The sequence below is a fragment of the Gavialis gangeticus genome, unplaced genomic scaffold, assembly GCF_001723915.1.
Source record: "Gavialis gangeticus isolate Ggan-Ray unplaced genomic scaffold, GavGan_comp1, whole genome shotgun sequence".
In the NCBI taxonomy this organism is placed as follows: domain Eukaryota; kingdom Metazoa; phylum Chordata; order Crocodylia; family Gavialidae; genus Gavialis; species Gavialis gangeticus.
Window position 1 is genome coordinate 13,756,760 of NW_017729003.1, and position 24,956 is coordinate 13,781,715.

Here is a 24,956-nt window from a genome sequence, read left to right on the forward strand (position 1 = left end):
CCTTTCAAAGGCACTTTAAGCCCATGTGGGAAATTTATACCAGTTAGGCTGCTGGCTTACATTTAACAGTTATTCAGGCAGAGATGACAAAATACCATTAGTCCTACTGCAGAGACTTCTTATTTCTATCACTTTGTAATATCCAGGATTCTCTTTTCAAATCCAGAAGGATTTCATTTGGATTAAAAATGCTGATGACATGATATTTACTCTTTTTCATACCTGAAAATCTAAAGGAAGAATTTCACAGATCTGGAGTTATTAAAAAAGGGCTAAAACGAATTAACTTACATTTTTTCCCTCCAATATATAAGTCAAGAAGCTGGGCTAAAGAGGCACTTCATGTAGAACATCTTCTCTTGGAACTACATTACACCACTTGAAAACCAAGACAGCATTTAATTCCCCCCTTTTTTTTTAATTACAGTTTATACGTAAATAGAGGATTGATAATACCAATGTCTGTTGAAAGAAAAATCATCAGATGCCAAACTGGTTTTCTATGATAAAATGAAAAGAGAAATGCACATGACTTCCTTTTTAAACAATAATATTTCAGTGGCTGGCTTTCTTGAGGATGATGGCAACTGGACCACAGGAATCCAGTTTACCTAGCCAGGCTGGCAAATAGCTCTTTGGGCCATCACATATTCTTTTATATTTATTGCATCAATTATTGGCAATGTCACTGTCATCTGGATTATTCAAGCCCACAAACAAATGACTTACCATTTATTTTATTGTTAATCGGGCTTTTTCTGATCTTCTCGTGGCTGCTTTCAATACAGTTTTCAGTTTCATTTATGCTAGCCACAATGTCTGGTATTTTGGTAAGGAATTCTGCAGGTTTCAGAACTTGTTCCCTATTACTGGAATGTTTGTGAGTATTTATTTTATGACAGCAGTTGCTGCTGACACGTCAGAGATTAAATTGAAAGACAATAATTGAAAAAACCTGTTTTAAGATAAGGTTTTATTGCAGTACATTTGTTGTAAAACTATTCTGCAATCTGTCATTTGGGGTCGGTTATTAGCAGAAAAGATGAATATCTACACATTAGGGGTCTGCAAAATAGGCTGTATTTGATTCAGATTCGGCCCGACTCGGCGACAGTGATTCAGTTAATTGAAGTGGATCACTTTCCCGATTCGATTTAGCTGAATCCTAATCTGAAGATTCAATGCTGATTTGGAGAATCAGTGATTTGGCCATAGACACAGCTTTAAATGTTTTTTCTACAGACCTTGAGGTACCAGGTGGCTTGTGAACGCTGAGATGGTGGGGTAGATGGAGCGTCCCACAGGAGTGTGGGGGAGCCCCCCAAGTGCTCAGTGATGAACCCAGAAGTGGACCGGAAGTACTTCCAGTCCACTTCTAGATCCACCGCCGAGCGTGCAGGCCCACCTCCTGGCTCAGTGACCATCCACAGGGGAACCCCAGGTGCCCCCCAAGAGACACCAGTCGCCAAGCAAGGGGAGGGTATGAGGAGGGTCCCAACATGCTCACCGGCAGACCCAGAAGTGGACCAGAAGTGCTTCTGGTTCAGTTACAGGTCTGCTGCTGAGCATGCTGGGGACCCTCCCTGTGCTCCCGTGGGACTCTCTAGCTGCCCCAACATCTCAGCATTCACAAACCACCTGGTAACCTTGAGGTAAACAAAGCTTTAAATGTTTTTTCTATATGTGTCTGAATCGTTGAATATTTCTGAATCGATTCGGAGGGTTCAAATTTGATTTGGAGAGATTAAAGGGTTGCGTGATTCAGTTCGGATTCGGAGATTCGGTCTCCAAATTGGGCTGAATCTCCACCGAATCGAATCAGTGACCAAAGCTTCACACAGCCCCACTGCACATGTATGGAACTATCTTGTGGTGATATGGGGACTAGTAATAGGATATAGAATCTTTTACCTCTAGGTCACCGGTCTGAAACAAGCCTGACAGTAGTGATTAGAAGTGGCTTGAATTTCAGTTTTTTTAATGTTAAATATCATATGAGGGATCTAAATCTTCACATAAATACATCTTTTTATCCCATAGATGGGACCCATCGTTTGATCATAGGTGCGATTTATATTATAGTATCTCTTACTGAAAATATGAACATCCACAATGACATTTCTAATTTAGATACAACTGCAGACAAGAAGCAAATAAAAGTTTTACACATAATACAGACTTCCCTTCCAGAGGTTGTTAGTATTTATTCTTCAAGACCAGAAGTTTGATTATATTTACTAAGGCTTTGAAATCTTTGCAATATGCAAGAGGCAATTTAATATTTTCAAAATGGTCTATTAGATTAACAAGTTTATTATAATATAAGAACAAATCCCAACAGTCTCAAGGTATGGATATTTATGGTTCATGTACTAAATTAGATAACCGCTCTCTTTCATAGGAAGTAATCTAAATTCACTGGAAATCAGTTTTCACTATCTGTGGGCACATGTACATGTGCGTTTTAATGCAAAGTAGACAATTTTACTGTGCATTAAAAGCATCATGTAAAAACCTGTGACGTTACACTAATGTGCAGTAAAATAGTCTACTTTGCATTATGCATCACTAAAAAAGCATGCAGCTATGCTACTGTGCATTACCACAATCTAATACTCATTTAGTAGCTCACATTGGAGGTATTAGTGTTAATGCACATTAGAAAAGGCACATTAATACACCCACTAAGAATAGAAAAAGAGCTAAAAGAAGCTAAACTCAGTTCCAAATTCTCCAGTTCCCTCCAGGCTTTCTCCAGACTTCTTAACCCTTTTTGAACATTCTAGTCTTCTCCCATCTCCTCCATTCTCCATGAGGTATTACAAGCATGTTAGATCTTTTCTCTCCTGCCTTCTCCAGTATCTATGTTGCAGTGGTTGCAGTGCAGTATAGATATACCAAAACCAGCTTTAAACAAATTTAACTGGGCTACCAGGAACAATCTAGCTGCAGCAGCATAGAGCTCAGTGGGTGCATCTACACAAGATGTTTACTGCGGACCTGCCTAATTAGCTCCACAGTAAAGTCTCAGCATCTACACATGCAACCCTATCAGGCCATAGGAAAATTAACTCTGCTGCAGGTTAGTACTTGTAAGCAGAAGTACTATCCTATGGTGGCATTCTTTAGTACACAGCAATGCATGTGCAGATGCTGACAGGGCTGGCTGGGGCACAAGGGTGCTTCAGTGCGGGGGTGCATGACAGCTAACCCTGCACTGAAGCATGCTTGTGCCCCGAGCCAGCCCCTCCACAGAACATTGTGCCAGGGTGGAGCAGCCCAGGGCTGGCAATCTAACCCCCATGGATCTCCTGCCAGCTGGGGCCGCTCCAACTCAGCTCAATGTGCTGTGGTCTCGGGTGCACAATATGTGCTGGAGTTTATTATTCTGTGCTAATAGCACATGTAGATGCACCCAGAGTGGGCTAATTTACCCTGCTTCTTAGCCCAGGCTGAACCCCATGCTGAGATAGCTAGACTGTTATAAGTCATATGCCAAACTGCACTCTCTACTCTGACTGCAACATAATATACCCCAAGTCCTTAATCTTCCCCCAAGTCATCCCCAAACAGGTTGCTCATAATCCACAATACAGAAAACTGCTGGGTTTTCACTGATTGCTCTTCATGGGAGTCCAATATCTGACTCTTCTTTTTCCCTACCACATTAACAAACAAGACCATCATGTCAGTTTCCTGCCAGGTCTCTGTCAGAAGCATCCTTCACCTTCAAGAACAAGACAAATGTCTCTCTGGAACTGTCCCAAAGGCAATATTAATCAGGCTTCAGGAGTGGCTTTCATAGAAGCTTCTGCTGTTCAAAAATCAGTTCAGTGGCAAACACCCAGGCCCTGCCAATCTAGCAATGGAGAAATCAAGGTCAAGATAAATGTAATAACCTGAAGAATAAGTCATTACCCCCTCGTTCAGCATTATATATGTGCTGCATCTGGACATACATTAGGACCCTGCTTTGTGTTAACATATACAGTAGTTTCTAAAAGTCATTAATATATAGTGTAATCATTAAATGTTTCCCTTTGTGCTGTTAATGAAAACACAAACTGGTGCTGATTTGTCCACAGTTGTAAAAATGAAAGTAAATATGTTTTAAGAGGAAACAATGTCTTGATTTTAAAATGCAGTTTGCTGTTCCTGGCTTTAAATCAGGAACAGTTGGTAACAACTATTTTATGTATATCCCGAGGTCTTGCCAAGTAGCATTTTTGTAAAAATCCATTCCCCTTCAGACTATTCTCATTTGTCTCTACTCTCCAACTCTTTGGACATCCTTGGTACAAGTACCTATAAAGCTGAAGTCTCTTTAGTCATATGGCAAGAAACCAAAGTCTCTTTAGTCACATGCCCTAACCATATTTAGTTATTCTTTAAATAGATCCTGACTGTCTTCTGGAAAGTGAAAGATTCCATTGACTGTGTAGCAGACTTACCTTTTGAGCTCTGGATGAGTCCTGAGTTCAAGATTCTGCAATTTCAATTGGTGGAGCCCAGCCACTAATGAGAAGCAAGCCAGGGTAAGCAAGGCCACCCCTTTCCCCAAAGCGAGGGGGGCAAGGAGTAGTCCAGACCTGGTTCAAGACTGCGCCCTGCCAGGTCTGGAGAACTTTGGGGGCAGAGCCCCTGAAGTGTATAAAAGAAGCAGCATGTCCAGCATGCAGAGGGACGCAATGGGGAAGCTGAAGAAGGAAGATCAGAGTGAAAAAAGCTGGGGATGAGCTGCCCCAGTGTCCTGAGCTCCTGAAGATCCCTAGGAGGGTGTGAGACTCTCAGGCTCATCACAGTGCAAAGACCTGCTGCACACAGCAGCCCTGGGAGGATGTGAGGCCTTCAGGCTTGTCATGGTGCAGAGACCCACTGCACAGAGCAGCTCTGGGAGGGTGTAAGACCCTCGGGCTCGTCATGATGCATAGTCTGATGCATGAAGTCCAAGCCCTAGGAGTGCAGCAAGGTGGCTCAAGCTTGCAGACAAGTGTCTGGCAACGGTGCACAGGATCTGGGTAAGATCCAGGAGCAGTGAGCAGCAAAAGGCTGCTCAGGTTAGCCACCCAGCGTGAGGCCGGAAGGCCAGAGCCCCACATAGGGCCCCAGCAAGCTGAAAGAGCCCTCATGCTGAGCAGGGCACGGAGAACAGGGAAGACCACCCTGGTATGAAGCAGGTGGTTTGGAGCCCAGCAACCCTGCTGGGTGAAGCAGCTAGCCCTCAGTGCTCAGAGTGGGGCATAGAGCGGCACAAGCAAATCTGCAGAGGGCTGTGAGGACCGAAGCAGGCGACATTGCAAGGCGGGGGGCACCAGGCCACAAGGGGAGTCCACAGGCAGCCTGGGAGAAGAGACCCCAGAGGGGAACATCACGCTGGGACAAGCCAGTCCAGCAGAAGGACTGTGAGTTATTGGAGCTCTGGGACCCTGAAATTGGGCAGGTATAAGGAGTGGCCTCACTAGAGCTGTGCAGAAGACCCCTCCCAGTGGGTGGGTCCCGAGACCCTGTTGGGAGTGGGTGAGGGGACCCCTATTCTTCAGGCTTAGGGAACAAATTCATAATTAGACTTCTATGTGGTTGAGGTTCTGAGTTTATGTTGGGCTTTATATTTTATAAATAATATTATTATTTTAGTGCTGTTAACTGTGATGTTGATGGGTTTGAGAGCTTGAAGAAGTCTTTGGGTCAGTTGTGTATATATTTTTAAGTACTGGGTTTTACCCACTGGGGTGAATATTCTTGGATTCATTGGGTCATTTCTTGAATTGGAGATTATGAAAATTATTTTGTAATATCAGGTATTCAATTATTTCTGGCATGTAAATATTTTAATTATATTTGTAATAATACAACTATATATAGTGAAGTGTACACTCCTGGGGTTGTCTCTATAGGGAAATGGAGGGATCTGCACGTAGGGTGGTGATGTCCCTCCCTCAGCACCCTAGTCTGTCACCACTTCCTCTCCATTTGGCTGGGAGGGCATACCCTCGGTGTACCTGGGTTACAGTTGTTATAGAAGTTACGGTCTGTCCTGGTTTAGCTGGTTAGCTTTGATGAAACACTATAATTTAAAATAGTTGATCTTGAGGTGGCACACCAGAAGTGGCATATATAAAAGTCACCTACTGTACTATTAATCATTACTTTGGAAAAGCCCATTATGTCCGTTTTCCCAGAGAGCGTAACATTATTTACTGTTGGAAAAAGTGTCTCCTAACATTTCTGTCAGTATTGTATATTACAGTACCTGAGCAACTGCAGGCAAGCCACACTTGGGCCTCTGGACAGAAGTATATTAGTAGCTCAAAATAAAAAAAAAAACACAACAACTTCCCAGACTCTCCTGGAAAGTTCACAGACACACCACGGTTCATATTTGCTTTATGAAGTTGGACCTATTCATTTTTCTGACTTTGACTGTTGGTGGGGAGAGGAGCTGCGGAGTGCTTGGCACTTGGCAAAATAGGGAAGAAGTCACAGGGAGCGGAGTACGAGGAGCTGAAAACCCTGTAGGGTTTGAGGAAATAGAAAGGGAAAATGAACTCAGGATTGTTGGCAACAGGAGGAGGGAAGATTAAGAGAAGTCTCAGATGAATCAGAGATGTGACCAAGCTTGTTGGTGCTTATCTGAAAGCTTTATCACTTTTTGTGATCCAATCTTTGCTAACTGTTAAGGACTTGGCTCTGCACTGCTGTAACACCCCATGTAGTTGCAGCACTGGGTGCAATTTCAGTTCCATTTTGGCAGCTCGATCAGTTGCTCATTTTGCAGCTGTAAATTCAAGCCCATGATTCAGCACGAGCTGTGCTATGGAATACTGACTTGGACAAATTAGAGAGAGTCAAGCAAATGGCAACTAAAATGGTGAGGGGACTGGGGCTCATGACGTCTGAGGAGAGGATGAAAGAACGAGCTTATTTAGTCTGCAGAAGAGAAGACCAAGAGGGGTGTCACGGGGCCAGGACCTAGAAGCAGCCATGAACTCCCCTAGCGCCCCCCTACTGTGTCAAGTCGGTGTCAGTGCACCCTCGTTCTCGCCCGCCACGTCTTTGATGATAAGGGTATTAAGGGAGGCTGCCTTTTATCCTCCTTGACACAGTACCCCTGACGTACTCCAGTCTGTGCCCCGTCTACGGTGACTCTGTGCACTCCTGCCTCAAGGGCTATGCATGGCTCCTTCCACCCCTAATACCACGCCCCAAGCCTCGCGGATGTCCCGGACATTGTCTAGTCACTCTCTTAGGTGGCCTGCGTCCTCACAGACACTCTCTGGGCTCTCCTTCCTTACCGTCGCCCGCATTCCCCGCGGACACTCCCAGGCCTCTCTCGCAGCCAAGCCCCACTGGGCCTTCTCTCACGACCCTGTCCATGCTGGGGTTTAACTTCGCAACCAAGTCCTAGGCGCGTGCCCGCACTGGGGCTGCTCACTTATGCACCCTCGCTGGGGCTTTTTGCCTATGCACCCCCTCTGGGGCTTCACCTGCACTGGGGCTTCTCTCACGTTCGCCCGCACTGGGGCCTTCCCTGTGTTCATGCCCGCACTGGGGCCTTGCTCTGCACCCTCGTAGCCCGCACTGGGGCCTAGCCTCGCGATCCTTGCCCGCACTGGGGCCTAGCCTTGCCTGCGCCCCACTGGGGCCTCCCACAACCGAAGCTCAGGTGGCCATAGCCGTGCCTGGCCCCCAGACCCCCTTCTCAGATCCTGCGCCCCACTGGGGCTTCCCACAATCAAAGCTCAGGTGGCCATAGCCGTGCCTGGCCCCCAGACCCCCTTCTCAGATCCTGCGCCCCACTGGGGCTTCCCACAATCAAAGCTCAGGTGGCCATAGCCGTGCCTGGCCCCCAGACCCCCTTCTCAGATCCTGCGCCCCACTGGGGCTTCCCACAATCAAAGCTCAGGTGGCCATAGCCGTGCCTGGCCCCCAAACCCCCTTCTCGGGTCCTGCGCCTCCTATGGGGCTCAGGCAGCCTCGGCCTTACCTGGCCCCCAATGCACTGTGCCCCTTCTCAGGGCTGGGGTCACTGCACCCCTAGATGTGGTGCCCCCTCTGGCACCAGGAACCCCACACTACTGGGGAGCTCCTATGAGGCCTCCTCCAACCCCTTATAGCCTCACCCGGTCCTCCGGTTTAACAAAAAACAACAGAATGCCAAAACATGAGCCAATCTGCTCCAACTCAAAGCTAAGCCTCCTGGCTAAAACAAACTCTACGCCATCAGGCAATTTATCATCCCAAATCCCTACCAGGGCTTCCTCCCCTGGTCTCCTCCCACAGAAGCTGTTCAGGCCATCAGGCTTCTCTACTCAGCTTGCTCCAACAGAGCTCCGACTCTCTTAGCTGCCAGAGGAGAACTGCCTCTGGCCTCAGCCTGGCTTGTTTATATAGGCCAGGCCCTGCCCCCTTCTGGTCAGCTGACCAAACTGTGGTTGCCCCGGCAACCAGCACCTGTCCCTCTTTCTAGGAGCAGGGCACTTCAGTGCCCTGCGACAAGGGGATTTAATAGCAGCCTTCAACTACCTGAAGGTGGTTCCAAAAAGGATAGAGCTAGACTGTTCTCAGTGGCAACAGATGACAAAACAAGGAGCAATAGTCTCAAGTTGATTCAAGGGAAGTTTAGGTTAGAGGTAAGGAAAAACTCTCTCATGAAGAGAGTAGTAAAGCACTGGAACAGGTTACCCAGAGAAGGTTCGGAATCTCTATCCTTGGACAAAGCCTTGCCTGGGATGATCTAGTGGGAATGCTTTGAGCAGGGGGTTGGACTAGATCTTTTCCAATCCTAATTTTCTATGATTCTATAAACAGACAGGCTGGAGATAATTTAGTACAGAGATGGGCAGCCTGCAGCACAGGTGTCACAAGTGGCATGGGTAGCCTGTGTGTTTGGCACATGGTAGATTGGGGAAGGGATAGGCAATATAGCAGCAGACAAGAAAAGAAGCAAAAAGCAAAGCAGCAAATTGGGCATGGGAGCACAGGAAAGGAAGAAGACAGAAGAACAGATGAGGCAGGGAGCAAACGGTTGGGAGCAGAAAGCAGAGCAGCAGATTGGGCAAGGGAAGGAGACTGGAGTGGCATTTGGGGAGGGTGCAGGTCTAATTTATGGCATGCCTGCAAAAAAAAAAGGGTGGCTTTACTGTTTTAGTGCTTGATTCTTCCCAGCTTATTTTAGCAAAGTCTAGATAAAAAAATATAAAGACTTACAGGAACTGTATACTGCTTCTGAATAAATAAAGCTCCAACATGTTAAAAGGTAGAAAATTTCTGGGGCTTTGTGTCCATGCAGTCTTTTTATTATGTGTCTATTGTATGAAGGCTTGAATAGAATTCTCTTCAATGGGGCTTGCTGAGAGACAGGCATTGTCTTTCCTTCCTTTTCTAAGTAAACAGGAAGTAACTGGAGTTTTCCACTCTGAAATTATTGTAATAAAAATACAAAGACACAAGAGATAAATAACTGACCTTACACTGTCTAAAGTACAGATCTATTTTACATGGTAAATTTAAAAACAGATAATTGCCTTTGCAAGTAACTCAAGGCAGATAAGGCACAACTGTTCTGAACAGGTGTGGGACAAAAGGATCAACAGCATACCATTTATGCTGCAAGCACATGTGCTAGAGTGCTTGCAGACAGAAGAGGACGGCAAAAGGAGTTTCCACTGCTAAGGTCAGCGATTCAGATGCATAGTAAATTATGTGCAAGACCATGACCTGCCATTGTGAATACAGCTTTAGTTGAGACCCTAATTTTGTTCATTCTTCCCTGGTATAGAGGGAAACAAATTATATGCAATTATTCAGCATATAACTAAAAAATTAATGGGAATAATAAATATATGCTTATTCCTGGGAGTGTGAACACAGTTCCTGCCACAGAGATTCAGACCAAACAAATAACAGTTTCAGTAATTTTCTGCCTTCAGCAGAAGACAGCTGCAAAGATGTAGCAGATCATTCTTGTTGACAGAGCTGGCTTTGCAATTGTGCTGGATCTAACATCAGCTCAAGGGCAATGTGTTCGGCTGCCTATCTTATATAAGGTGGATTGTATACATTTATTGCACATATTGGAACTATCATGTCAGCCTTTTGAAGTTTTCATTGCTTTAATTTGTCCAAGCATTCCAAATTACCCAATTATAATGCATAGCAAGAAGTTGGTAGCATCACTGCAAATCTGTACAAAGTGCACTCCCACATACGAAAGGATTGCAGTCTCTCTTCATGAATAGAACGGTATTCACTAAGAGAAAGAAACAATTTCTTATGGAGTTCAACACACCAGAGCAACACACTCTGTCAAGATAGACTAACAGTGACTTCTGCTATAAAATGTTTGAAATTTCTTTCCAGTAAAAGTTAAAGGCTAAAAAGTATACCAGATCAGTGGAACTGTGTGTGTTTGGGTCTACATTGATACTTGATTGGGTGTATTGCCTCACTGTAATTTTCTAACAAAATATTCAGGTAATCAAAATTGCTACCTCATTTTTCTCCTAGGTATGTAGCCATCATTTATCCTCTTAAGCCCGAACTTTCTGGGAACACCAGAGTAATCATAGGAATAATCTGGCTGGTAGCTTTTGGACTTGCCTTTCCCATAGTGTTTTTATGCTGAGATCATGATCAACAATAGAACAACTAAAAAAATGTACTGTTGCCTGGCCAAATGATAATGGACAGAAGCACCAGCTAATGTAAGAACTCCTCAGCTGTGTAAAACAGAAGCAGAAAGTCTATGCAGCATTATGTAAAAAGTTCACACAAAGTGGGTGTAATTCCAGAACTGTCAGTTATTAGAAACTATTGATTCCATGAAGAAGAGTGAAGGAAGACTATTATTTTCAGCAGCCCCTTTTAGCTAGAAATAATATAGCATTGCAACCAAGGAAGAAGCTGTTCACTTCCTTGGCCAGCGAATCTGTGTAACAATTCACCAGCAGGGGAGGAAAAAGGAGACACAAAGAACATGGAAATGGCAGCTCAGGTTTTGTGCATGTGAAAGGAGAAAACTGAACATAAAAATTGCTAAATAGACAGTTAATCTTGGTTCCAGGGAACTATGTTTCTCTCATTCCTTCAGGCAGGAAGAATTTGGGTACTTTTAAAATGTAGATGTTGCATTATTAGTTAAAAATAATAATCTTATTTATGGGGGAAAAAAGTGTTTTAAATATCCTAAAATTCTATAGGCCTACATAACGAAAGTGGGAAGGTGAGGGGCAGATGGAGGGTCTTACACTCATCTTCCTGAGATTATCAAAACTCTAATAATAAATTAATCAGGACTTCTTCCAGTTTATAAAGAAACAGCAATGATCAGTTATTATTATCATATAAAGAATAGTCACAGCAAGCAGTTCTTTTCCTAATTCATAAGGTAAAATTTCCTTATATCAAATCATTGAACAACTGTAAAAAAAGTAACAGATTTTATAAATGTCTTTTTGGAGATAATTTACCACAAGAAAAATGTTGAGTTCACTTTTTTACACTGAGTGCAGAGCTACATTTCAGTTTGAACAACTGCCTCTCTTCTTGCCCTTCATATCCTCCACACAGCCGGTTGTCTGTAGAATTAATATAGAACTGTTTTTCCTCAAATAATATGTGCATAGGTCCAAAAGCTCCATATAAATGCTGGTGAGCTCTCTCTTGTTCAGCGATGTCATGTTTACTAGGGGTGCACCAATAGAAATTTTTGGGGCTGATACCAATAGCTGATTTTTAAGAAGGCATATTGGCCAATACCAATCTGATTCCTATACACAGGCTGGCAGCATGGAGAGCTGCATGCAGCTGGTAAGTCTGTTGTGGTGGAAGGGGAAGGGGAAGGGGAAGAGGGAGGGAAAGGGCATGGGGGGGACAGATCAAGGCCCCTGTGGTGAGGGAGCAAGTGGGGCTGGGGCTGCCCAGCCAGGACGGGGCATGGGACGGAGCCACGGCTCATCCAGGGGACATGGGGGGGGGGCAGGCCCTGCTGCTGCATGCAGCCCAGGAGGGCATGGAGGGCAGGGGGCGCATGTGCCCCTGGATCTGCACAGTGCAGAGTGGGCTGCTGCTGTGGACTGCAGCCAGGGCTGTGCTGGGCTCTTCCTGGTGGGGAGGTGCTGGGCTGGACTGCACTTTGGGTAAGCAGCAGCAGTGCTGGGAGAGGGCTACAGGAGTGGCTGCAGCCACCCCAAAATTCACCATAGCCCCCCCAACCTTCCCTCTCAGTCCTGCCTACCCCAGCACAACACAGCCCCTGCAAGACAAGCACAGCCCTGGCCCCAGCTGCAGCCTGCCCTCCCCCACGCAGATCCTGGGGCACATGCCCCGCATGTCCTCCTGGGCTGCGCACAGTGGTGGGAGTCACCTCCCCCTCCCCACACACCCCCAGATGAGCCACGGTTCCATTCCACACCCCACTCTGCCCCAGTTGGACAGCACCTGCCCCAGCCCCACTCCCTCCCTCACCACGGGGGCCTTGATCTTCCCTTCCCCTGCCTTTCCACCACAACAGACTTACCAGATGCATGCAGCTCTCCACACTGCCAGGCTGTGCTCCTCATCGCCTACGTGCTGTGCTGCAGCACATGTATGGGGCATTTATTGGCCAAATTATCAGCTGCATCAGGCAAAAAAAGCCAATTTCTGATGCACTCAATTTACTTTATCTTGGTGCCGATCCAATATCGGACCAATGTATCGATGCACTGCTAATGTTTACTGAAGCATAAGGTCCCTACAATAATAAATAGCTGTCTCTAATATATAGCAATTTTTACTAGCAGACCAGACCTTAAAGTGCTTTGTCAGAAGTAAGTATCATCATCTTCATTGGACAGAAGGGGAAACTGATGTGCAATAAAGTGAAGTGGCCTGCCCAAGGTAACCCAATAGGTCACTGGAAGAGCCAGGAATAAAATTTTGGTAACCCCAGCATCCCAGTTCAGTGCTCTATCCACTCAATCACACTGCTCTTCCTAGAACATGATAGTATTGCAACTCTTTGACAGCCGCACATTTCTACAGTACTCACTATCATGATGGCATTTTGACTGGTACTATGCAATTTTCCAGACTATAGCTCATAATTCATAAAGCTCTTTATGTGTTAGATTAACATAGATAATAGGGATGAGTAGCATAAAATCCTTACGTCCTTCTACCGGACTCTTAAGTTTCACTTAAGTTTCATCTATAACGCAAAAGAAAGCATTCCTGAATTCCAGGCAAGAACACACATGCAGAAGAATCTCCTTCAGGGCACAGAATTAATCCAGATAAGAGGTACATATATTATATGCTACTCTGTTCAAATAAATCCACCAGCCTGATTTCATATCAGCCCAGTTAGTTTGGAAGGAACAAAGCAAGTTTCCCAATATGCTGATGAGACTGCAGCCTATTATCTCTATAGGCAAGGGAGTCCGCCCAATGATTCAGAATTTTGCATTCTGTTTTTCTACAAGTATATAATGTAGTCATTTCTTTCTCAGTTATGACATGTTTATACATGCTCATACACTTTAACATGCACATACACTCCTCCTAGAATGGGTCGGCAACCCCCAGCGCACGTGCCAAAGCATAGCACACAAGGCCATTTTGCTCAGCACACCACAGCTGGCCAAGACCCTGGGCAGCTGTCACCAGCCATGGAGCCTGGGCTGCTCACAGCAGGCAGCCGGGAGGCTGCAAACCTCCCAGAGCCCAGGCCAGCTGTGGCAGGAAGCCAGGGGGCTGCAAACAGCTGCACCAGGCTCTGGAGCCTGGCACCAGCTCCGTGGCAGTGGTGCCTGCACACACACCTCAGGACACACAGCCAGGAAGGGGTCTGGAGCAGCACAACCTTGGCCTCTCCCGCACTGTCCTCCCAGAGGCATGCGTGCCCCCACCCCCAGCAACAAGGATCAGGCCCCTCACAGCTCCTCTGCCCTCTGCTTCTGGCATGCCAAGTCAAGCATGGGTTGAGGTTAGGGTGTTTTTGGCACTCCAGCTAAAAACAATTGCCAACCCCTGTCCTAGAACAACATTGGCTCTCCCCATTTCAGAAACTCTTCTAGAAGGAAAGGTGTAATCTCCAGAAGATGATTAAGACAATTAGCTGAGAAAATTGTTGAGATTAACTCCTCTGTTACACACAGAAAAAGAAATATGCATCCACTGTAAATACTGCTACTTCAAATACCAGGATTATGACCAAGATATGAATTAATCTAAAGCAAAAAATAGGAAGAGTTTCGCTGACTGTTTAATCAGCTGTTTCCTGGGTGGGGAACAGCTGAGCCCATCACAGCAGCCATTCCGGCCACTGCGGGAAGATTTAAAAGCCCCACAGGAACCCAGGAGGAGGAAGCGGCGAGAAGGGAGCACGCTGGCGTAGAGGACGCCAGGCATGCTGAGGCTTCTGCAAAGGAGAGGAGCAACACAGCCGGTGCAGCACCAGCAAGCAGAATCAGGAAGGTGTTTGAGCCCCCTGTAGGAGAGTGGGGGAAAGGAGGCAACTCCACACCCCTCTCCAGCCCAGGGGTCTATTTCTTTTGAAAAAAAGGAGAGAGAGAGAGTAGGCGGAGGAGCAAAATGCTCTATTCGGAGACACTGAGAATAGGCGTCAGCTGACGTGTATACAGCTTGCCAGTATCTAGAAAAGGGGGAGCCGTATAAGTAACAACAAAGCCCACTCGGATGTGGGGTTTTCCTCGAAGCAAGCTGTGATCAAGCCAGCACAACCGAATTACCATCTTGCTGACACCCATCCAGTTGGCGAGTGGACGGGGTGTAGGAGAGGCGGAGCCCTGAGGAACATCGCACCTGAACTGTGAGTACTGCCGTTCTCCCAGTGGAGCCCCCCCGGGAAGAAGATCTCCACTGAATCCCCCTCTTTATATAATAACATCAAGTCGTGGCAGATGAGTTGAAGGGTGGGGCTCCACATCTGGCAAGTAGTACATCACTTAGGGAACCCCGCTTAAGGCACTGTTTATCACAACCACCAGTGCTGGTACTGTTCCAAGCTGCTGGGGGCCTTGGCCTTCCCAGAGCCCTGGCCTTATGTTGAGCTGCCTGGCCTCTTACTGGAGGAGCTAGAAGCACAGCTGGGAACCTCTCAGGTCGCTGCTCAGATCCTTTCTGGAGCTGGGGGAGCCTCTCCTGCTGGCCACAGCCTCTCGTAGGCAATCCTGGAGCCCAGCAGGGAGCCTCTCCTGCCAGCCGCACGCTGCACTGCTGAGGGTCCAACTGCTGCCTGCAGGTCCCACTCCTTCAGGCTCTTCTGGGGCAACTTCTCCCGCCCCACTGGCCCAGCTCTTGCCAGGTCTTTGAATCTCCTTCCTTGTGGTCCCTCACTGGTCTCCCCTGATCAGCTACGCTGCCCCTTTTATCCCCCTCCAGATGACCCAAGGGGCCAATCAGGGGACACAGAGGGTGAGTCTCTGGGGCCTGATTGGTGAGGAAAGGGAATCCCAAGTCCTCCAATCATCTTTTGCCCTTTCAAAACCCATGGGCTAAGTCACTGCCAGCTAGCCCATCACAAATGCAGGTAATTAAACTGGCCAAACTTTCGAAGGTTAATCTGGGTGTGGAAGTAGGCCTCAGTAAGGAGAACATCCATCACATACTTTGAAAAGAAAGTGTTAAATATCTAAAAATAGGGCAACAGTAACAGCCACATTTCACAAACACTGTATTTACAACATGACTGACAATACTGCTGTACAAACCTGTAGGTTTACATTTTCTGACTCTCTCAATTTAATGTTGAATATCCATAAAGTTTAATTTATGAAGTTGTCTGTATTTAATTTTTAAGAAAGAAATGCTTCAGGCACAGGGAGGAAAGCAGAAGTGGCATTTATTTTCTGCTCAAGTCTACATGACAATTAAACAAGAGTGGGAGTATAAAGCAAAGTCTGGCAAATATTCAGGCTCCCTTGCATTAGGCTAAAAGAACAAATAGTGGGGACTGACAATAAGCAAAATAAGAACAACCTGCCTCATATTTTTCAGAAATGGATAACCCCTTTCTCTAATGTGGCAAACAACCATCCAGTGTCATCATCCTGAGGAGGGATGTATAAACAGCCTTTCAAGGTTGAAGCCAAAAGCATGTGCCAAATCCTTCCTGCATAATCCTAGTTTTACACTGTTTATGTTAAAATGACATGTACTGTAAATAAGTGAGCTGGTTGTTCCCTCCCCATAGGCAGTGGTTACTTAATATAAGCAGACACAAGTATGACATTTATATTTTCCTTACACTAGCTGAAGCTTACTGGATAACATTAGAAGCTAGAAAATGCTCTCACTGATACACAGTTGAAGCACCATCACTTTCAGTATGAATCCACTCTGATTGTGGTTTAGGTACTAGTGCTTGCAAATAAGGAACAATACTAATACAGTAAATGACTGTTATTAATTTATAAAATACATAAACAAAGAACAGCCCCTGTTATCTTTGTAATCATCTAGCCTGATTTTAGGCTGATATTTTATAGTCACAGATGCTCTCATGACCCCTTAGTATAGTAGTGAGGCCTGGAACAAAGCTGACATAAAATATAAATATCTTTAAAAAAGAAAATCAATACTTTCCTGAAGAAGCAAAAAATTCAATGAAAGGAATTATCACTGTAACATGGAAGAGATCAGCTTTTACAAATTTCTTCAATCTTTGTTGATGTGTTAAAGATAAAAATTTCTGATCTCTGGAGCACTGGAGTTGAAGTTAAGGGCAGGCATACACACACAACCAAGGGGAAGACTTGGTAGACAGGAAGAGCTCTTTGAGGGATGTAATCAATATGAAAATGTCCCTGTTTTTCTTTTACAGGTACCACATTGCAGTGATTGTGTTGATTTACTTGCTGCCTAACTGATGTTTTTTTCACATACAGCATTATAGAAATTACTCTTTGGAGTAGTACAGTCCCTGGAAACCACACTAGTAGTCTACTATCAGCATCAAGTTACTTCCAAAAAAAGGTTAGAAGTCCAACAATCATTGCTTTCTTCCTGCTAGCTGCTCTGATTCCAGCTGTGAAATGTAAGCACATTCATGCAGACTCTTTAGGTGCTGTATGATTTCACATTCACATTACAGAAAAGGCTGACGTAGAATCACTTGAGACGGGGTTGTGGTGTTTTTCATATACATCCTTACAAATATGAAAAACAGCCAGCCTTTAAAAGAAGAGCTTGTACTCATGGAGACTTTACTAGTTTGTTTGAGGTTGCACAGAAGAAATCCAGTGAAGTAAGGCATCAAGGAATAAGATCTATTTATGCTGCTACCAGGAAGACATTTCTTCTCCCACCATATAGCACCACAACCAGAAAACAAGGTCTCACCCATATACACCAATATTTCTCCCCAATTTGGCTGCAGAGATTATGCTGCCTTCAACTATCAAAAAATCATTCATGCAGGAAAATATACAGGTTACTGCTACACAGCCTTGTCTCCATCTGAACTCCCAGCTCCCATAGGTATCAATATATGAGGATGGATAAATATATAAAAAGGTCAATTACATATGATAAAAACATGCAATGATTTAATCATTCTGAAGGAAAAACTGTATTTAAAACACTGTTTTTTTATTGTTTGTGAGGACTATGGTCACGGTTGTGATAACCTTTGCTGCCTGCTGGTTGCCTTATCACCTGTACTTCATCTTTGGGATCTTCAAGGAAGACATGTATAAGCAAAAGTACATTCAGCAAGTACATCTTGTAGTCTTTCTGGTTGCTATGAGTTGTACAACATACAATCCAATCATATCCTGCTGCCTTAACCAAAGGTTAGTCTCACACACACAAACCCACTAACACCAGGCAAACATCTAGTCTTTTGCTCTTTGCACTTTCTGTCCAAGATAAATTTCAAACCAACTTTCAAACTTTGTCTCCAGTAGAAGCTCAGAGAGCTGCTGTGTGATCATGTGAGCAGAAGTCTCATGAGACTTCAGTTGTATAAGCTTATGCCTTTATTAAAGTAGCAGAGTAGGCATTAGCATCATCTCTACCTTGTAAGCCTGCCGAACACAGGAAAACATTTCCTGTGTGCATCTTTGGCCATGGCAGCCCACAGCATAAAGCACAAGCAAAAAATTCCACAAAGAACCTGTTGCTATTTTATTCGATTATCTGGACTAGCCAAAAATAAATATTGTTGTCTACAGTTTTCATTCCCTACTTAGGGATCCCATTGAGAAGATTTGCAAAATAAAGACACATTTCTTCTGAGAGGCCCTCTTGGCTGCCAAGTTTGTGAAAGGTTTGGGGTTTTTCTTTTGGGGGGGGGCGTATTTAAATACTCAAATTTTTCTTTCAGATTTTAATATATCAGTATAATGTTGCAATGCTGCCTTTTCCATTCATTTTGCAGCAGTTTTGGAAACCAAATCTGTCACCTTCAGGGACTCATTCAGGGGTCAGGCTAGATGACCTGTTCAGGTCCCTCCTGACCCTAGCTACTATGAAACTACTATGAAACCTTGTGTCATCTTGTGTAGAAAAGGGGGAACGCCTTTTAAAATTAATTGATAATTATTGCATCACTTTTTAGCAACTATATACACACTTTTTCCTTACATGTTTTACTGTATTAGATGGATCTACATAGAAAAAAAAGTAGTTATTTTAAGTGGGTTGAGTAGTTTTGGTTAAATAGATTAAGTGTATTGCAACACCAAATTCTTACTTGACTGGTCACTATAGGCATGTGTAAACAAAACGGGGACTCTAAATTGAAGCTGTTTGCTCCGTGGCTGTAGGGCAGCAAACTAAAATTCCTCAGAGGTGTTTTAGGTTGCAGTGCCCCAAAGTCATTTAAGGTGCATTACACCACTGAATGTGCTACATTGGCTGGAATTAATGTGTAATACACCGCCGACATGTGCAAACACCAACACTATTAAAGTGGTGCAAAAGCATTTAAAGTGTTGTGCATGCATGGTCCTCATTTTGTCTACGCACGCCCTGTGTTGTACTTTTGCTTAAAATACAAAGAAACCCGATCCATACCTCCTACAGCTGTGCCCCATTGAAAATACTACTCTAGTTTTATGCATTCAATACTTTAAGTGTCATATTCAGTGGATGCCTTTCACTGCTTTGGTCATTCAGGCATGCAAAAAGCCTGAGCCTGAATTGATTCAATCTTTGCAGGTTAGTATAACCTGGCCACGGTACACTGATTTGTAACCGTACAGCGGTGGTCTCCAACCTTTTTGGGTAGGAGATCACTTTTTGAATTAAAAAGCAACCCAAGATCTACCATGCCCTGCAACCCCCAGGTAAGTCTGTGGGGAGGGAAGCAGGGGAAGATCGAGACAGAGAAAAAAATTGGGGGCAGCGTGCTCCCCCCAGCAGGTATGTCTGTGGGAGAAGGGGTTGGGGGGAAAGGAAAGGACCGGGGGTGAGGCAGGGCAGATCGAGGCCCCAGCAGTGAGGGAGGAAGCAGGGCACAGGCAGGAGCAGGGACTGGGGAGAGTGGGGCCCTGGCCATGCTGGGTCCTGGGACAAGTGGAGACCCAGGGGGCATGTGCCCCCTGAGGCCTCTGCTTGTTCCCCACTCACCCCAGTCCCTGCTCCTGCCTGTACCCTGTTCCCTTCCTCACTGCTGGGGCCTCAGTCTGCCCTTACACCATGGTAGTGAGTGAGGGAGGGGGCAGGGGCCACCCTACACAGTGGTGGTGCAACACGGAACAGAGCTGTGAGTGGCTCGTCCAGGGGGTGCAGGGAAGAGGAGCATACAGCCCAGGAGGGCATGGGCATCATGTGCCCCTGGATCTGTACAGGGGTGGGGCAAGCTGGGACCAGGGAGGTGCTGGGTTCTTCTGTGTGGGTGTTGGGCCATGCTGCACTCGGGCCAGACGGCAGTGGTGCTGGGAATGGAGCTACAGAGGAAGTACAGACACCTGAAAATTTGTCATAGACCCCCTGATCCCCTCCCAACACCACCTCTGCCCACCTCAAGTGCAGCACAGCCCAAGCTCTGCCAGGAAGAGCCTGGTGCAGCCTCCCAGCTAGCAGCGGCAGCCTGCCATCCCCCGTACCCTCGGGGGGGGGAGGGGCAGAGGAGGGGAAGGCTGTGCCAGACTCTTCCCAGCAGGGCTTGGCCCACACTGCACTTGCAGCAGGCAGTGGCAGCACTGGGAGAGGGTCAGGGAGGCTGCAGCTCACCCCCTGTAGCCCCACTCCCAGGACCACCACCACCTGGCCCAAGCACAGGGCAACCCAACACCCATGCCAGAAAGAGCCCAACACCACCCCAGCCCACCCTGCATGCAGATCCAGAGGCACACCCCCCCATGCCCTTCCAGGATGCATGACCTGCCCACCTCCCTGTGCCCTGCGGACAAACCACTTGCAACTCCATCCTGTGTCATGCCCCTGCCCCACTCCCTCACTAGCTCACTGCTGCTGCAGCCACTCGCAGTTCCCCATGTTTGGGGGGCACATGCCCCACCATCTGTGCTTGATGGAGGTGGCAGCCCTTGCAGGCTGGGCTTTCCACCCTGAGCCCCACTGCAGCTGGCCCAGAAGCAATTCAACACCACATGCGTCCCACTGCTGGGCTGAGCCTTGTCCCCTGCCCACTTGGCAGCAGGTGCACATGGTATCAGGCCACTCCCGTGCCAGCTGCAATGGGGCTCAGGGTGCAAAGTCCAGTCCGCAATGGCAGCCACCTTCGCCAAGCACAGATGGGGTGGCATGAACCTTACAGGGCCGCTGGCAGGGTGCGCACACCAACGGAAGCTGCCTGTGCCCATGGACAAGCCGCCCACCACCCACTTGTCTGGGGCCCCTTTCACCTTACCTGTGCTCCTGCCTCTGCCACACTCTGTCCCTCACCACAGGGGCCTTGATCTGGCCCATACACTCATGCACTTAGCCCGCCCTGCCCCCCCCAGCCTCAAATTGACCTGAAGAGGCTCTGGGATCCACCAGCTGATCACAATCAACCAGCTGGTGACCACTACCATACAGACATCTCCTCTGGACTGAAGAAATGCAGGCACATGCCTGCAGTGATTCAGGCTAGAAGCCGGGGCGTACTAGAGCAGCCCTTCATCCCGTTCACATGGCTGAGCCGAGCTTGGAGCATGGCCAGGCCCTGGCAGGAAGCTCTGATTAGGGACAGGTATCCTGCCATTGATAACAGAGCACTGAGTTGCACAGAATGCATCAGCCCATCAGCAAAACAAAAGGGTCTCTCATTAGTTCAAGCTCTTAAACAACTTTTTCCAAGGAAGGAATGGAGGGACATTACCAGCTACTAGGGCTGTGCAAAATGGCTCTGTTCTGATTTGGATTCGGTCATTTCAGAGGGACAGTGATTCAATTTGGTGTTTTGGATCACTGTCCTGATTCAATTCAGCCGAATCTGTTTCAGAATTTCAACACTGATTCGGAGATTCAGCCATAGACTATAATGGGGAATCACTAAAATATCTATAACTTTGTCATTTTTTGGTTGATTCAGCTGAAAACAGCAGGGATGGTATCCCCTTCTGATCTCATGATGCCTGCAAAGTTTCAAGGAGATAGGTACAGGGGTTTCTGTGAAACTGCACCTCAGACTGTTCAAAGCAAAACTAATGACATTTGTGTGTGTTAAGGGGGGGGTGTAGGTTGTAGCCACATTGCTGTAAGGATATAGGCAGACAAGGTTCTTTGGGTAAATGTGACATCCCTTATTAGACCAACTAAATGTTGGAAAAGTTGTTCTTTACAAGCTTTTGGATTTAAAACCCCTTCCCTCAGGCTGTGGAAGCATGTGCAGTTGGTGTGTGTGTTCTTCCTGAATGGAAGGAATAGTAAAGAAGCCAGAAGCTGGCATGCAGGAAAGAAAGCCAGTCAGTGAAAATGTAAATTGAGGCATCAGGAGGTGAGACATCTCAGCTTGAAGGAGAGCCCACTGACAGCCTGACTGATCGCACCAGTGCCTCATGAGGGAGAAGTAGGCATGATCTCTACCCTGGCGGCTCCAGATGTCTGAGGTGAAATGCAAGGCCACCTGTAGACCTGCCTTGCACAACTCCTCCCTCAAGTACTCCCTGCATGCCTCATACAGGGAGGGAACCACCATCCTGCTGCAGGTGTTACTTGCAGGCACGCAGTATGATGGGGCCATGAGCACCATGAGCCGCCTGAACCCTGGCTGCTCAACTAAGGAGAAGGGCTGGCCATCCAGAGCAAGCAACCCCCCAATGCTCTGGGTGACCTCACTCACCTTTGGAACACACCTCTCTTTATATCCGCCTTTCCTCCACTGGTCCAGGGTGGCCTGTCTCTGCTTCTGGGGCACAGGGGCTTTGAAGCGAAAGGGGGACTTCTCTTTGGGCACGCTTCCATTGGTGCCAGGCAGAGAAGGAGCAAGGGCAAGGGCATAGTGCCTCTTGAGATGCATCAGCATCCCCATGGTGCTGAAGAGTTTTGCCTCGTTGCCCTAGCTGGTGTTGCTTTGGCAGTGCTGGCAAATAGCATACCTGGGATCATCTGCCACCTCAAAATAATCCCACACAACACTCCTCCCTCACTTCTGGGGTGCGAGTGGTGATTCTGCCTTATCCCTCTCCTCAGCAGACAGAGGCACAACAATAGGAGGAGCCGAGTCCGCTGAGCCACATGTCTCCACAACCTCTACCTTCTCCGAACTGCCTTCCAGAGAAGGAGATCTGGCTCTAGGGGAACTTTGAGGGGTGTGCAGCACAAACTTAGATTCCCCCTCCTTCCCCAGAATTTCCCTACCTATGTCACTGAGCTCCCCTGCTTCCAGATCCAGCTCCTCCCCTGGCACTGGGAGGCGAAATTGGGATGGAGGACACTGTCATGCTGATGGCTATTTGTGGTGTTAGTGGAGGTGGTGCAAGTGCAGACGCTGCTCCCCCCTCCTTGCTGCCACTAGCAGCAGAATCTTCATGCCTGATAGAAAAAAGGGAGCATCTAAGTTTGGGAAAGAGGGGAATTTACAGCTCTTCCCCTGCCCCCCCTCGCTCCCCTGCCAGAAGACTTGGAACTTGTCTTTCCAGCACACTTCATGTTTGGTGTGCTGGAAAATGTGTGTATAATTTGTGATGTGCTTTCCTGCACAGTGATGGATGGCACACTGCCAGGGAAAGCACAAACAGCTTTCTTTTTGTTTGCGGGGCAGGGGAGAAGCAGAACAAATAAGAGGATATGAGGGGAAGAATTGTTGAAAGGGATAACAATAGGGATGGGAGGCAAGGGTAAGTGGAAAAGGATTCGCTACAACTTGGTAACAAGAAACTACCATTACCTACTGCTACCAAGCAAGCCTAGACCTTTCAGACACCGTGAGCTCTGCTGCTTGTGCTGCAAGAGAGAGACAGCTGACAGAAAAGGCAGAGAGAGAGCTTTACACAGAGCCTTATATGTTGTTTCTCTGTCCCTCCCCCAGAGCACTGTCATTGGGAGGGAACTCAGGGAAAGATCATAGTCACTGGCCAGCTACAGATGTCAATATCAGAGTAGTCCTTCCCCCTCCCTTTTAGTTTCTGTTTCCCTGCAAGCCCGCCTCCGAAACATTACGAAACATTTCCAAAATGTTTTGGATGTTTTCATTTCATTTAATTTCGGAGATTGAGCCTTTTGTTTCAATTCGGATTCAATAATTCGGCCGCCAAAATGGGCTGAAACACTTCTGATATGAAACAGCTGCCAAAGTTTTGCACAACCCTACCAGCTACCTATTGATTAGCCCCCAAAAGCCCTAAGCTGACACTGTCCTGTCTTTGTCCTGTCTCCCACATCACAGACCATAGCCAGCATGTGGTATGCTAGCTAATGCTGAGATGTGTCTGTGTAAGGCAGAAGAGAGGGGAGAATCCCTGCTTGAGCAGGGAGTGGGGGGGGGCAAGGGGAAGCCAGGCAGACCCCACTGTACCTGCAGTCTCTATCAGAGCTGCAGCCAGGGAGCAGAGGGGAGGGGCCAGCCCTGCTGAGCTGGAGCAGAGAGCAGAGCCCCGCCCAGAGTTGCAAAGCATCTGGAGTGCTGGAGGACTCTGATTTAATGTAAACCAGGAAGGGGTCTGGGACATACACTGCATAAACCGGTTTGTCCCAAATCAGTTAAGTATGATACTACGTTCAACCATGTTCAAACTGGTTTATGTGCACTGAACATCTGTTCCGTTACAGGTTTAAACCAGTTTCTGATCACTTAAACCAGTTTATGTGTAATGTCTGTCCCTAGCCTCAAGGATGAAACAAGGTCCAACATGTTCTCGCTCTGCAGTTGGCTCAATCATTTTACCTTTTAACTTCCCCTTTTTATGTTTGTGCATCATGCAGGTTTCGTTCTGGGTTCAGGCTGGCCTTCCATGGATGCCCCAGCATAGAAGCATCTGAGAAAGACAAACTTAAACTTATCCACCCCTCACCTTTACAGCTGTTCCACAAAAGTTAAAAAAAAAAAAATCTAATTCAAGCATAAAAACGCATTTAAATGGAAGAGAAAAAACTATCAAAAACTCTTCAGCAATAAATACTGACTTTTAATTTGATGGTCTAGCTTATTATTTATAGTTTAAAAGCAGTAGACTTCAGAAGTCTAGAATAGGTTATTTAATTAATTTTTTGTACTTCATTGTACCAGATGTCATCACCACTGAAAACAGTATTACTATAGTAACTGGTTGCCTTATCCTACAATATCTGTAAGAGTGAGATATCTATAGAAGTCCTAAATATCAATGAGTTAAAATTCAGCTTATTCTAATATTGATCATCATAACAGAAAAATTAAGCATTTAGAATGGAAAAAAAAAATCAGCCCAATTGGGTTAACAGAGGCAAATTTAATATAAAAAAAATCTTTTTCCTGATCAAAATCTCCTTCCTTTATATGTTCAAAAAAACTACTACACGAAGAAGCCAACATATAAAAGGGTCTCAATCCCACCATGGGCTCCACAATCAGCCACCCATAATTC

The 24,956-nt window shown here is 46.3% G+C and overlaps 1 protein-coding gene across 1 annotated transcript; it reads left to right on the forward strand.

Annotated features, from left to right (window-relative positions):
• Positions 1-528: 528 nt before the first annotated feature.
• On the forward strand, positions 529-24,956 carry TACR2 (tachykinin receptor 2). Its single transcript, XM_019507733.1, is given in 5 exon segments — positions 529-722; positions 724-918; positions 10,507-10,609; positions 17,581-17,795; positions 24,316-24,956. Coding segments are annotated over 5 exon segments (822 nt in total). The 3' UTR covers positions 24,431-24,956.